The following is a 15,913-nucleotide window of genomic DNA, read 5'->3' as shown; positions in this document are numbered from 1 at the left end:
TTCTTCAGCTCGTTTGTTTTGATTGCGTTTGCATATTATGCTAGTAACGTTTACATATGAAGCAGCAGCTATTCAGATTATTTACCAAAAGAAAATAAAAGGCTTCAACCTTCGGAATTAAAGTTAGGCTCTAACCTAAACTCAGACCAAATTGAACTGCACAAACCTGTCTGATGTTAAGGTTCTACCCAACGTTGGCACAAGCCTAAGTTCAGACCCAATGGTATGAAGCTTGAAACTTCAATCTCGAAGTCCGAGATTCAATTTTGAAGCGTCTAAAGTTTAAAAACTTCGTAAACTTTTAAATAGAGGTCCTAAAATCGACTATTTGTGTATAATTCACAAACAGCACTCCTCTCCTCCTGTAATTGTAAAATAGTCATTGTTATGGAATTTCAATCGAAAAGTGAACAGCAGGCTTGCTACCGAAATAATATGTTATCAATTACTAAGGCCTTACAATCTACAAATACACACATACAATCCTGTAGAACAACAGGGCAAAATACGTTTAACATAAAGCAACAGATGATATCTATTCTGATATCTCTATTGTATATTCCACTTTTCCTAATTTTTATATTTTTTGAGGCCTCATTCTCCTTGACCATATTTTAGTACTTTCACAGTGCACACCAACCGTCCTCATGAATAATATTTTTCACACCATTCCCGCATAATAGATAAATTTCATCATGTTTCTTGCTCTGTGGTGCACAAGGACCTTCAACAGCATTTCCAAAACTATCCCCAGTTTGTAGCCAGGGGCGGACCCATGTACTGTATTAAGGTGCTCGAGCACCCATTGGCCCATACACTAACTATATGTATTATTACAGAAACTTCTTTAAAAATGGATATATTAGTTGAGTAGCACCCATTAACCAAAAGTAGTGCTGGATGATTTGGTTGAGAGCCTGAATTGGATAGTCATGACAGGCCTGGCCTGGGATCGAACCCAGGTTACACAAAATTATAATTTTCTGTCTACTTTTTCTTATTTTTGACTTTTCCTTCTTTTTTTCCCCATACAGCTTTGTTCTTTCTTTATTGGTTTTCTTTTTAGTTTTATTTTGTTTTAACTCAGAAATTGTTAAGTTTGTTAGTTGTCCCTCATGACCTCTTCCGTTTCCCCAATATAGATTCTTCTCTTCTTCCTTTTCTTTGACATTTTTTTGTTCACCTATTTTGTTTATAACTTTTTTTTTTCACGTTTTTCATTATTGTGTTCAAACAAATCTATGCTTATACTTTATGATTGCTAGCAACTTTACTTTAAAGGAAAGTCAGTACCCACGACCTTAAAATCCTGGGTCCGCCACTGTTTGTAGCATCTACTCGACTATTCTTAATGATACAGATATAAGCCAAGCCTGAAACGAGCACATGCTCTGCAAAACGCTATCTCCTCAGCAGCAGCAACCAGATCTGTGCTGTGGCCATTGCCTGGTGATACTGTTCCAGTTGATTCACGGTGTGCCTAGAATAATGTATCAGCACCAGAATATAAGCATAATGAAACATGAAATAAAAAAGGAACCACTGTGACTATCACTCCAACATGAATTCAACAGGAGAAGTGTTTATTGAAACTTGGAAGTTTTAGGTGCTAAATTAAACAGTGAAATTTGGAGATAGCACACAAACCTAGACCAAAATTGCATTTTCGAAACACTTAACCATAATGAAAAGCTTCATCTTTTACATATCTTTCAGACAAAGCAAGTAATGATAAAAGTACTTCATCAAAATGACTAACCTACTAGCAAATATATTTCATCGAAGACCCTTAAGAATTGATGAGTAATTCTCAGTTTTGGTAGTTTTCCAACTTCAATAGCACACGATAATTGACCCGGGTAAATGCGAACTGGTGTGCTGGCCGGCTGGATGCATCACCGGCTTAAGCAGAAAGGTCACAGAGCTTGCAAGCCTCAAACTCAATGTTACCTAAGACTACTACAGGCAAGGTCCTTAAAACAGAATAACGGACCTCTTTATTTCTCTGTATTGCTTGATTCTTTCCCTGTGATTAATTGAAGTTCGCTTTACGCTCATTTGAATTTATTTGGCTAGTTGGTTTTTTTCTTATCTGAACAAAATTGTTGTTGAAATGGACCCTATTGCTGTTGAAAACATGTATAATAGTTATATAATATGTGTATAATCAGTGAGTATACGTTTATTATACACAAATTATATAACAATGATACATTTTCTATACATATATTGTAGGGATACATATTCTATACAACAATGATACAGTTTCTATACTTATGATACAGTATCTATACATACACAATAGTGATACATATACAATAGTGATGCAGCTTCTACACATATGCCGGAATTAGTTGAAAAATGGCTAGAAAATGTAATTATTTTGAAAAGGCTAAAAAATGTCTTTTAAGATTCTTGGGCCACCGAGTGTCAATAGTTTCACCGGGATGGCCATTTATGTCCTTTACCCAACGCCAAAAGTGTTGTCCACGGGGCAATACCTATTGAACTCACCCACGGGGCAAGCGTCAAAAGTTTAAGATCATCCACTCCCAAGGTCATTTCTGTAAATCAAGTATAGTAGAAGTTTATAAAGAAATTGTAAGTTTTAGCCTCGCACTTGACAGTCCCAAACTTCGACTTGTATATCCAAAGGTTGAACTATCAAACCTCAATTTGCATTGGGTGTAGCCTGTGGCACCACTTGGTATATGCCGAGTTCTTTCAACTTGCATAGGGAGTAGCCTGTGACACCTCTTGTTATATACCCGATTCATCATTATACGAGTAACTACATTTGATATATCCAAGCCAAAACAGTTAACAAAGATGCTAGTTTCGACAGGTACACCAGCAGATCACACAGTACTTCGGGTCTTCAAAAATTGTGAATGACCAATCAAAAATAGGAAGATCTATATCTAAATTTTCTGTCGGCTTAAACAGTTGAATGCCATTACCATTGTCCTGATGATGTATGGCAATACAGTCCTGATGATGGAACATAATAATAGCCCAAACTGCTGCTGTAGTAATAACTGGTTCACAAGAAACCAAAAAAGAGTAAAAAGTTAAAGTTAGAAAGAGAGCAATACCAAAAAATGCACGAGAGCATAAGGGCAGATTCCAACTGTGGAGACTTAGCAATTCCTCAAACAATGGAATTGAAGTTCCTAGATAGATAGAATAACATGAACCTTCCATAACTCTTAATATCTCCCATCTGCTCTTATTAAGTCAATGTAAGAAAAATTAGACAAGCAGGTAACCCCTACTTATTTTGGTAGTCCCTGTCACTGCTAAAACAAAGATGGATATCATATCAAGTATACTACCATGAAAGGTAGTATACTACCATGAACTTCCAAAATGGATATTATCATGTTTTGGAACAAGAGTTATCTTGCCAGGAACTGCCACACAGAATGCCAACCTAAAGGGAACACTTCTGCCGATATTAACTTGAAAATAATGTTGACACAGTATACAGGGGACTAGGGAAAAAATATGCCATTATTGGAATGTAAAACTCCAGAAAGAATTATGTTCAAATAGATTCCATGGGATGCGATGCTCTTCCTTTAGAACTACAACGTTGAAAAGTTCTTTGATTGAACAAGGAAGAACCCTACAATAACCTGCTCCCAGTTGAATCTAGTGGAATTTCGAAATGATACAGTTTGATTTCTTACTTACTACGATATCCGCACACTAGAGCAGAAGGACAAAAGTAGTGTAATGAGCTAAAAGGTAGAAAACATACCCAGAGGACTCATCAAAGACATAATCGCGATGCTCTACAGTTTACACTGAGTGGGAGTCACGTATGTGGAAAGAGGAAACATGCTAAAAAAACTTGTCATCTCATCTCACATAGAATAATGGACTAAATTTGTCAACAATGTCAATTCTGAATGTGTTTAGGGATCAAATTACCTCCATTCGAGGCAGGATTAGCTGGAATATTTTCGTCGTCTTCATCAAATGCATCAACGCTCTTGATAGTTGTGTTATATGAATTTGATGAAGCCACGTCTGCATTGTGCATAGAATGTCCTCCTGCAGTAGCAGTTGACCCACTGGGAAGGAAATCTTCATCGAGGATATTATCGGGCTTAGGCTGCATTGATTCAATGGATTTACCCTGTCTTGCCTGAGCTAACTTCTCATATCCCTCTGGAGCAATACAAAATGCAAATTTAGAAAATGCAATACTTCCATCATATATTTCCATTTCCCAAGTCATGGTCATGGTGGGAAAAAAGTCAAGAGAAAAAGAGAGAACAACACAATGGCAAGTACCTGCTTCCCATTGGAAACTCTCTTGCTTTTCATCATTCACATCTGTGAAACAAGTACTAGACACTCTATTCAAAAATTACCTTGCAATACTTTTATTATGCAAACAGACTTAACTGTAATCTCCATTCTGCATCAGCTTCACAGCATCTTCCGTTAGCTAATCAAACAGTTGCTTAGTTTCTACAGACATTTTTCCCTTTTTATCGGTTGACGTACCTTTCAGTCTCCTTAAACCTCGCAAAACCTGTTGGAATTATCAAGTTCTGCCCGTAAGTCCCAAAGCAATAGAGAACAACAACATGTTGATAGCACAAAGATTCTTCACAGAAGTAAGTCAAACATAGCAAGTGGATATCATTATCTTACACAGCCTGCCACATTCATATGAGGCAATTAATACAGGAATCAAAATCGAATGACCAACTTGTATGGTCTAAAACTAACAGTAATGTCGAGAGAACCCGCTGCAATACAGATCTGCTATTAGCAAATGCAAATAGGCAACATGATTTGTTTAGTTGGAAACGGGAGGATCAAAAAGTCAACCAGCTTCTAGAATATCAAAAACAAGATTAATGATCACAGTTCGGAAGACCCAAGTGCAAACATGGTAAAAACACAAAAAGAGCAACACGTGTTGAAAGTACAAGAGAAGGGTATTCTGGTGTTCTCAAACACCAGGTGTTTTGACGATATTAACCTTCCAAGCAAATAAGCACAATCTTCTCTCGTACAAAATCTTCTATGGTCTTTCCTTTAATTGAATAACAACACGTATCTTCCAAGCAACCTATGAATTTAACAGGCTTTTTGTAGAGAACAGAGAATGTGGCCTGCCAACGCCACAATGGACTGGCATGCCAGATCACACACCTCTGCTTGCAGGCACAAGGAACTTTTGGGTAAAAGCCTTGCACCTGAATATCCTGGTTGACATGGGTAGATGGCCAAGTGGGAAGAACATCGTAAAAAACTAAATGTAAGGCGCCAACTTTCCCAGCATGCGGGTTTGATGCATGGCATCTTCTTAACTTATTTATATTTGGAGAGAGGAAAGTTGCCAATGGAAACACGCAGGTAACTAACTGACAACACAGCAAACAATACGCTGAATTTACTTGTTATTGCATGGATGGCTGTGTGTTCAGGAGTTAGTATTTGCAAAGCAAACAAGTGGAATCACCCAATTATCAGATGCAAAGTTGGTAGTGCCAATGTCCTACCGTGATGCAATTTAATGATGACAATAGCCCCTGTAGGGTGCAAAGTTTTCGACAGGATGTGCTATTCTAACTGGTTCCAAAAGCTCTCCTTAAAAAAAAAGCCAATGAGGCATTTACTATACGGCAGTGGTTCTAAAATTCTATCTTACATAATTATGGAAATGATTCTAACATGGGCACGATTGTTAAAATCAATAACTTCAGAATAAGCTCCATAAAATCCACCTTGTTCTTTTTTAACTCCTTTCTAATTTGATTAGAACTTGCCTTGACTCATTCATTCGTGTTCAACCAAAAATCGCCAAAAAGTTCTTAAATAACAATGTAAATTTAACAGATCAACCAGAGCCATTTCTCTTTTGGAGACAGCAGCAAAAAGCCACCAAGAACTTTGTTTGGATAATGAAGAAAATGTAATATGCAAGCAGCAACTGTTGCCAAAGACAGAAGGTAATATATAATATTTTGAAAATTTCAAAAAAATAGCTACAAACAAATGTCATCAACAGTACTTATCAATCAAACAGTAATGAAAAACAACAACAAACTAGAAAACATAAGGTGGGGATACTTACTGTTTCTCCTGGCTCGAGCACATCAGCAATTCCCTCTCTTCATCTTTCCTAGTTGTTCTGACGTAAGGTCTTGAATCGCATCTTCATTTGATATCTTCATAGCATTCTTCCCAGAAAATCTTTTCTCAGTATCAACCCTGTCAAGCCATGCATCCTGTGCACTTACTAAGATCAGAAAAAGATGAAGGATTGGAGACTAGGGGTAGAAAATGTTTGACGTAAGACTCGCACCTTTATCTCATTTTCATTTAAACATTCAACATAGTTTCCTGATGCATCAAAATAACCTTCTTCTCTCTCTTTATCCAGATTAAAAGGCTCTATTGCAATCCCATCATCAATGAATGTTTCATTTTCCTGCAACCAGTGACATTCCATTATTAAAATTATTTACACTAGAAAGAATATAAACCGCCAAGAAATATGAAGTTTAGCCATAGAGCAATTAGATTATGCAAAATTTGACATCAATGATAATCAAAAGAGCTTCAGTCTGTTTTATAAGTCAAAGCAAAGAACAAATAACAATATGATTCCACGAATTTAATGCGACTGCTAAGAAATTTGACTATTTTGTTTCCTTGATCATTGTTTCTAGAGTATAAAGGGTTTCAATATAAAATTATATAGGTATTTCTTAGTGGTTTTTGAGATGTTCTTATAAATGGTCACCATTTTGCTTATGTTACTGCTTGGGATATATAATAAGTAATCAAGATTAATGTGGTTTTCAACTATACAAATGAGTACCCATATGTAAGCTCTTTTTTGAGAAAGGTACCCATATCTAAGCTGCTCTAGCTACAAAAGCAGCACAAATCATGCCAAGCCCCAAAAATGTGTCTATTTATCCTAATATCACTTCCTTATCAAGAGATATGAACTAGGACGAGAGATCCACAAAAAACCTAACCACAAGCAATCAATTATAATAGATATTGGAAGGAACAAACCTCATATTCCACTTCTGCCCGCGATATGTCAGCTACTTCACCTTCATTTTCTTCATCAAGGAGCTCCGCTGTTATTTGATTCCGCCGTACCGAACGCTCTTTGGCTGCAAGGCGAGGATCTGTCCACCCACTAGGTTTATCTTCACGCCCATCAACCGTGTTATCGCCATGTTTTACCTTCTTACCCTTTGGGAACCTTACCTGTTTCTGCCTGTGAGGTTGAGGAAGAAAGCAACATGTCAATGCAAACATTTCACCATCAAAATGAAACCATTGTGAACCCAGCAAATGAGGTTGTGATAGAGCGAGGCAGTCAATATCATATTGAAGAAAGCCATAGTTTGAAGTTGTATTACTTTCTGGCCCCATGCAACACATGAAATTTACAATAGGTAAAACTAATTTGTTCTTATATTTCTCCTACTAAACTCATGACAGTCTCAACAACGAAATGCAACCTCTGATCTGAAAAAAAAAAAAAAAAAAGCAGTTCCAGCTTCTACTTCTTATTAGAAGCGGAAACAAGCAAAAAGAATTAACCAGTCGAATTTGGGAACACATTTTATTCCTTCTTGACTAAGGCAGAAACATATACTTCAGCCTAATCATTTTATCAATTATCTTCATCCACGACCATATAACAAATAGCTGGTGAAGGAAAAATTAGAGAACCTTCTCATCTGCTTAGTAGTTTTATTTTAGTTTTGAGTGACGTGGAAAGTCAATAATAGGGTATTCAAGTAACTTGTTCATCGTCGTTTCTACAGACAGGATGGAGACACTTTTCCAACATCATAATTCCCACCATGCGTAATAAAATGATCACAATAAGAGCAAAACATATATAGAGATTACATATAGCTGATCCAATTAGTTTGGGCATGAGACATCTGGAATAAATAATGTATTCTCCTTACAGTATTAAATATTTCTCTCAAGGGAAAAAGCTACCCTCATTCCTCATCTAAGCACTAACAAAACACAATCCATCCATTACCATTCCTATTAGACATTTTCTAAAGGTTCAAATCAATATGAAATCAACAGTAAGTAATTCGCACTAGAAAAGACCAAACTGATAGAATTTGAGCGCATTTGCAGAAATCATGCTGTAAACAAACATAGGTAGCTGAAACAAAGTAAATCCAAATGCATACTCCTGCACTCCTCTAAGAAGCTCCTCAGATTCTTACAACGACATAACAAATAAATCGCAGCGGAGGCAAAAAAACACTAGGTGATTTCTTCATGTCTGTCAAAGCCTTGGTGGACAGATAAGTTCAAGCAGTGGGGAAAAAACTACTCCCTTTGTCCCAGTTTATGTGGCACCCTTTCCTTTTTAATCTAGCCCAAAAAGAATGTCACATTTATATAATTAGAAACAGCTTAACTTCAAAATTCTCCGTTTACCCTTAATGAAATGACTTACAATCACACAAATGTCTAAGGTTTGTTTTAGACCACACATTTCAAACGGTGCCACATAAATTGGGACGGAGGGAGTAGGTGATTTCTTCCGGTCTATCCAAGCCTTGGTGGACAGAGATACCCGGTACCTGTGTGTGTGAGAGGTAATAAGTACCTCATGTAATTAGTTCAGGTGTGTGCAAGCTAGCTCGGACACCAGGATTATTAAAAAAAGAGCAACTTACGTACATTGTCTATACACTTCGGTTGCATAGGTATGTATATTGTATGTCTAGGTATGTATGTTATATGTACAGGCATGTATAGTATATGTATATTTTAGTAAAAACCAGGCACTACATATACATCCGTGTACATATTTTGTAAACTAGATAGCCGAATGGTATTGTCGTAATTTTCTATAAAAAAGATGCACTACATATTAAAATGAGTGCGGTGTTTTAATTGGTTGAACTTTCCCTGTAGGATGCGATTGACGTTCACGGGCAAGGCTAAAGAAAATGAAACTCACAATATATGTTACTATGTAAGTTGGATTGTGTTTGATAGACACACTTGAGGTCAAGTTCAGGGGTTCAATAGGAACAACACTTAGTTGAGGTGCCAAAATGGAAAAAAGAGACAAGTTTAGGGGGCTGCATATGCATTAAGCCTTTATTTTTCCACAAGCCGCATGTTCATGTGTCAATTTTGCTAGCTAAGCTTCAATCACATAATAAATGGACATCTTAAATACGCGTATCTACTCAACCAGAAATGACCAACAACTATAGCAGTATTCATGTTGGAATATATACTATAGTCAGACCACTCTAACAGTATTTCATTATACAAGCTAAGTTTTTGGTTTATATATATATATATATATATATATATATATATATATATATATATATATATATTTACCTCTAGCTCTAAGACATCTTTTTACCTATAACAACAATGTATATTTATCTTTATAACAATACATTCTTTGTAAGATTATCCCTCTACAGGGCAGAGCTAACCTCCGGACTACGAGTTCGGTCGAACTCACTCACTTTGGCCAAAACCCTGTATTTGTATTAAAAATCTGTTAAATATATACAAATTATTATTTCAGAACCCAGTAGCTTAAGAATGTGTCAGAATTCGGAACCCATAAACTTTAAATCCAGACTCCACCTCTGTCCCTCTATGACATATCTCTTCTTCTTTTTTGATAATATTGTAACAACCACTTTCATAGAAATATAATATAAGATTACCACTAATAAGTCTAGAGATTTTGATCAAATAATTTTAAAACTTTAATACGCCACATGAGAACGAATATTATGTGAATACACACTTCCATCATCAAAAAAAATTCATTCCCTTGGTAATCTTCCACAGAGGAGAATTAAAGATTTAAACTCTTTAGATTCAATCTTAAGATTCTTAGCATTGAACCTATTATAATTTTAAAGTTATGAGTTCATAGCTACTACTATTTATTACAATTTTAGTAGCTTTTACACATAAATTTATGCTTCGCGTCAAAAGTTAGGGATTCAATTGAACTCCTACCTAGAGTACTAGATACGCCTCTGATCTTGCATAAACTGTTGACGAAGCACTAACACTTTGATAATTCTTGCCTATAACAATAAAATATTAGTTAAACGTCAAATGTTGTTATAGATGCATAACAACCAATAGCTATAAAAGCCATAACATATCGGAATAAACAAGGTTATTATAGAGATGTCTGAATATATTATTTACATCTCTTACCAATATCTACGATTATGCAACAAAACTCACAATCAGCTGCTTCAGTTTCTTCAACAGGATCTTAATGAAGAAGCTTTAATTTCTTCTTTTTAATCCAGTAGTCCTGATGAGAGCATATTAAGTCATTTCTTTTATGTTGGACTAAAGTACCATAGGCAAAAAATAGAAGAGAAGACTCATTCCTTTTAATTTTTTGTATAACCATCTGATATTCGGTACTCACTAAAATAAGGCTGATTTATGCAAATACTTTCACCATTTAAATTGTCCTTATTTTTAGAAATTGTGCAAATAGCCCCTAAAAAGTTAACATTCGGGACAATGTTAGACTCGGTCTAATCTTTCTTCATATATTGATTTTATAAATAAAACATTAGATTGTGGCCTAACGTTTTCTCATATGATTTTCCGTTTGCTCAATAGGGATCTCTAGACCGTGGTTTCAGATTCACGCTGCGTACAACCCATTTAAAAAATAATAATATTCCAGTTTAAAAGAAACAAGGAATCTGCTGGGTTGTTTCACAAGAGTAACTTGGAACATTCGATTTGTTTAAGATTTTCAGATCTTTATTTAGTTTGTTTTTTCCACTGAATCAAAAGAAAAGAAAAGAAAACAGCATATTCAGCCACTCTTTTTGAAGGCCTAGCCAAGGACCACTAAGAATTGGGATATTTCTAAAAATGTACCTTTCGCTAGCTTGCATCTTTGTCCATTTTGAAAATAGGAACTTTCATTTTCTCTTGCCTTGTCTAATCGTAATTCTTTTTTTCCCACAAACCACATGTTCATGTTTCGGATTTTCTAAACTTTAATCACATAACTGGACTCTTTCAACACGCTATTTGTTCTCAATTTTATGTCCACTGCTTCTGAGTTTATATATCTTTCTCCCATTTTCCAAGTTGTATACCAATATATCTTCTATACAACCCTCTTTTTTCAGCTCTGAGTATACTAAAAACAATATTCATCTCTAATCAAACTCACAATCAATTGCTTCAGTTTCTTCAACTTGATCTTAATTTTATCTCTACTGCTTCTGTCTCTGTTTCTATTTCTCTAGCTTTCTTCCAATATTTTCCATACAGCCAGCCCTCTTTTTTTAGCTCTGAATATACAAAATATCAAGACTCTTGAAAATGGTTGATGCCTTTGTGTCATTTGCAGTTGAAAAACTGGGCAATTTCCTCATACAAGAAGTTGGCTTGCGTTTAAGTATCAGAGAGGATGTGCAGTGGCTGACTGATGAGCTGCGTTTCATGCAATCTTTCCTCAAAGATGCAGAGGAAAAGCAAAGTGAAGATCAAAGAGTGCAACAATGGGTGTTTCAAATCAACTCTTTTGCTAATGACGCTGTCGCTATACTGGAGACTTACAGCTTCGAGGCTGGTAGATATAGTGACGATGGATTTGCAAGTCGTCTGAAGGCTTGCACTTGCATCTGTAGGAAGGAGACCAAATTCCGCAAAGTTGGCAAGGAGATTCAATCACTCAAGCAGCGAATCATGGACATCTCTCGCAAACGAGAGACTTATGGTATTAGAAATATCAATAATGTAGGAGAAGGACCAAATAATTATAGGCCAAAAAATCAGAGATCTGGCTTAAGGAGAACTACCTCCTATATGGATAAGCAGGATCAAATTTTTGTTGGCTTTAAGGATGTTGTAGAAAGATTGCTTGCTGAACTTGTCAAAGCAGAGCCACGCCGAACCGTCATCTCCATTTATGGCATGGGCGGGTTAGGCAAGACTACTCTTGCAAAAAATCTCTACCACTCCCCTATTCTAACAGATATCTTCAATGCACGCGCTTGGGTATGTGTTTCTCAACAGTATAACACCATGGATCTCCTTAAGGATATCATCAAATACATCCAAGGACGTGACAGGGAAACTCTAGATCTGCTGGAAAAGATGACGATCACAGATCTAGAAAAACACCTTCAGGATCTACTGAAAGAGAAAAAATACCTTGTGGTGGTTGATGATATATGGCAGAGAGAAGCATGGCAAAGTCTGGAAAGAGCACTCCCAGATAGCAATAATGGAAGCAGAGTTATTATTACCACGCGCAATGCGGATGTGGCCAAAAGAGCAGATGACAACGGTCTTCCCCATAACCTTCGTTTCCTAACAGAAGAAGAAAGTTGGGACCTCTTTTGCAGGAAACTACTCGACGTTGAGGCAATGATCCCAGCAATGGAAACGCTAGCTAAGGAAATGGTGGGCAAATGTGGAGGCTTACCTCTTGCAATTGCTGCACTAAGCGGGCTTCTTTCACATAAAAGGGGGCTAGAAGAATGGGAAAGGGTGAAGGAACACCTTTGGAACAGTGTGAAAAATGACTTTATTGCAATCTCGGACATACTATCACTGAGCTACAATGAATTGCCAACTGTGCTCAAACACTGTTTTCTTTACTTTGGTATTTTTCCAGAAGATCATCAGATTGATGCTAAAAACCTAATGTGGTTGTGGATGGCTGATGGATTGATACCAAGAGGAGAAGAAAGAATGGAGGATGTAGCTCAAGACTTCCTGAATGAGCTGATAAGGCGAAGCTTGGTTCAAGTGGTACATACATTTTGGGAAGAAGCTGTTACATGTAGGATTCATGATCTACTTCGGGATCTTGCCATACAAAAGGCATTGGAGGTAAACTTCTTTGAAATTTATGGTCCGAGAAAGCATTCCATATCCTCCTCATGTCGCAGACATACCATCCATGGTCAAGGAGAAAGGTACCTCACTCTTGATATTTCCAAATTGAACTTAAGGTCAGTTACATTCTTTGATCAAAGAGGTCTTAAGCTGGATGGGATAAAGTTCCGCAATATGTTCCAACATTTATATGTGCTATACTTGGATGATTCTGTCAGATTTACACTACCAGATGCCATAGGAAGTTTGTACAGCCTCAGATACTTAAGCTTTACAGGTCGTTGTGGTATCCCCTCCTCCATAGGCAACCTCAAGAATTTACTGACACTCCAGGCCTTTAATGCAGACTTCTGCCGACTACCTCCTGAGATAGCTAACCTAGTAAATCTAAGACATTTAGTCGTTCGATATTCAGAACCTCTGCAACATATAAACAAACTCACAAGTCTTCAAGTTCTTAGAGGCATTTATTGTGATCAGTGGCGAGATGTTAACCCTTTTGATTTAGTCAATCTTCGAGAATTAAGAATGAATGATATTAAGAAATCTTACTCCCTAAACAACATTAGCAGCTTGAAAAGCCTTAGTACTCTCCAACTGGGGTGTGAACTTAATGAATCATTCCCAGCCCTAGAATTTCTTAGTTCTTGTCAAAAGCTCCAGAAATTGTGGTTAATTGGGAGAATAGAAAAACTGCCTCAAAAGCTCCAGAAATTGTGGTTATTTGGGAGAATGGAAAAACTGCCCCTATCGGACCCATTTCCAAATTCAATCACAATGATGATCCTTGCTAGGTCAAAACTCATGGAAGATCCGATGCCTATTCTGGGAATGTTGCCAAACCTAAGGAATCTCCAATTATTTGAAGCTTATGAAGGAAAAGAAATTACCTGCAGTGATAACAGCTTCAGTCAGCTGGAGTTCCTTCATCTTATTGAACTTGAGAAGCTAGAAAGATGGGATTTAGCCACAAGTGCAATGCCTCTGATTAAAGGTCTTCGTATCTATAGTTGTCCAAATCTAAACAAGATTCCCCAAAGAATGAAAGACGTGGAGAAGATCTGATTTTTGATGAAGCTTTTCAAAGCATATATAATATCCTATTTCAAGAGGTAACAAATCCCAATCCCTAATCACCATTTCTTTAATTGCTTTTACTCATTCTGCCTCTTAGTATTAGGTTTAATTTTTATACCATCACAATTTAATTTTTTTTTTTTTTTAACATCACAAACTTACTAATAAAAGTCGATGACAAACAATTGGCTATAAGTAAATTAATTATGGCTGAGATGTTGTCTTGTATGACAAAAGTAATTATTTTGATTTTCATGGGTATACTTTCCTAAAAAATGTTTGTTGGTGTTTAGTCGGTGAATGAAAATAACTTCAAAAACATATATCTTACAATTACAAATTATTATTATTAATAATAATAATAATAATAATAATAGCAAGAATAACAACAACAATAATAATAAAAATAATAATAGCAGCACACTTGATGAAAATTTGACTACTAAAAATTATTAAAACTGTTTCCGTATTGGTTGGAGCAACTAATATGAAGTTAAATATAATTCTATAGAAAATGACTCTCACCATTAAGTGAACATTATAATTACTCTTTAATTTAGGTAATTGATAAATTTGTTGTCTTTTATTGAATACTAATTATTATTTATGTCTTACAATTTGGGTGAAACAGGAAAACCAATTAGTTGTTGGTGGAAAATAAAATGACAGATGCGGGTACTGTAGCGAACCACTTGAAGACTTTCACATTGTAGAAGCATTAATCAGATTTCAGGGTTGTCAATGAGAGCTTATCTCATACTTGAATATTTTGATTTGGTTTTTGAGTGTTTAATTTCCTTTTGTTTTGGGTTTTATTGAGTATGCGGAATTGGTTTGAATAGAATTGTTTCTGGAATACCATGCAAGAATGATTTTGTGATGTTACAATTGTTTCCTTTATTCACTTTTACTGTTTAAATGTAGATCCTTCATCTAGCTTGTGCTTTTTAATTCTTAGATTTTACTTATCATGCGGGGTCTGTCTGGTAGAGATTCTTAGATGTTTCCATTACGGGTTATGTATTTTTTGAGGAATATGACTCAACATGGAAAGATGATTCAGATATTGTTATCTATGACTACTGTGTTGAGATTTATTAAAACCGTTGTTATTTAGTTATCGATTGGCTAATGAAGTTAATTATGATGTATCCTATGGGTTCGCTCTATCTCGGGGTAGTTGGTTGATGGTCACTGCCACTGTCTGCCTCCGTTTCATTTTATTTGGGGAGTCTACGAGGTTGTTCTTTGACCAAGTTTTTCTTATATTTTTTCTAAATTATTTGAACTATAAATTATGATGACTTATAGTACTTTTTATGTAGTTTCTAAATATATAAATTTTATTTTTACAAACTTGAAAAATCTATGTCAAAATTTACGGTCAAAGTTATAAAGTTTGACCCTCGTAATCCGCAAAGGTTCACATACATTAAAGCAGAGGGAGTAATAGTTATTTGTTCAAATGAAACCGTAACTTTTAGCCTAGACCTAGATTTTCTATGTAAAATAGATTTCATTGTTGGAAATATTGAACTATAAACCCATAACTCTCTGTAATAGCGTCGTTTATTCCAAATCCGATATTTTTTAGCTGCTATAGTGAAATGTTATTATGGAGAATATATAACATAACATAACATGAAAGATTGGTTCCACAGAAAATATGGTTGGTATAGTGAGATGTTATAAAGGATGTCTGTCATAGAGAGGTCTTTGACGGTTTTTTTTTTTTTTTTTAAATCAAGAAAGGTCTGACTGTATATGCAGTGGCGGATTATAGCAGGAGTTGCCATCTGACATTGCTTTGCTACAATTTCACTATACAATGTTTTGTAGAAAATTTTTGTGCAAATAAAATAGATTAGCACCACTTCAAAATAATACAAAGTAAACATTAATTTAGAACATGAAGTAACGCCTTAAATGCCCT

General features: G+C 35.8%; 1 protein-coding gene and 1 pseudogene across 1 annotated transcript; one reads left to right on the top strand and one right to left on the bottom strand.

Annotated features, from left to right (window-relative positions):
* Nucleotides 1-2,329: 2,329 nt before the first annotated feature.
* On the bottom strand, nt 2,330-10,958 carry LOC132613711 (uncharacterized; annotated as a pseudogene).
* A 148-nt stretch (nt 10,959-11,106) lies between these two features.
* LOC132613708 (disease resistance protein RPP13-like) lies at nt 11,107-14,834 on the top strand. The gene is made up of 2 exons (XM_060327893.1): nt 11,107-14,015; nt 14,612-14,834. Exon 1 carries the CDS (start codon nt 11,380-11,382, stop codon nt 13,966-13,968), a length of 2,589 nt encoding a protein of 862 aa, XP_060183876.1. The 5' UTR covers nt 11,107-11,379; the 3' UTR covers nt 13,969-14,015; nt 14,612-14,834.
* The last annotated feature ends 1,079 nt before the right edge of the window (nt 14,835-15,913 follow it).

This window comes from Lycium barbarum, chromosome 10 (assembly GCF_019175385.1).
Source record: "Lycium barbarum isolate Lr01 chromosome 10, ASM1917538v2, whole genome shotgun sequence".
Classification (NCBI taxonomy): Eukaryota; Viridiplantae; Streptophyta; class Magnoliopsida; order Solanales; family Solanaceae; genus Lycium; species Lycium barbarum.
Note: the sequence above shows the minus strand (reverse complement) of the source record. Positions and strands in the feature narration are given on the sequence as shown.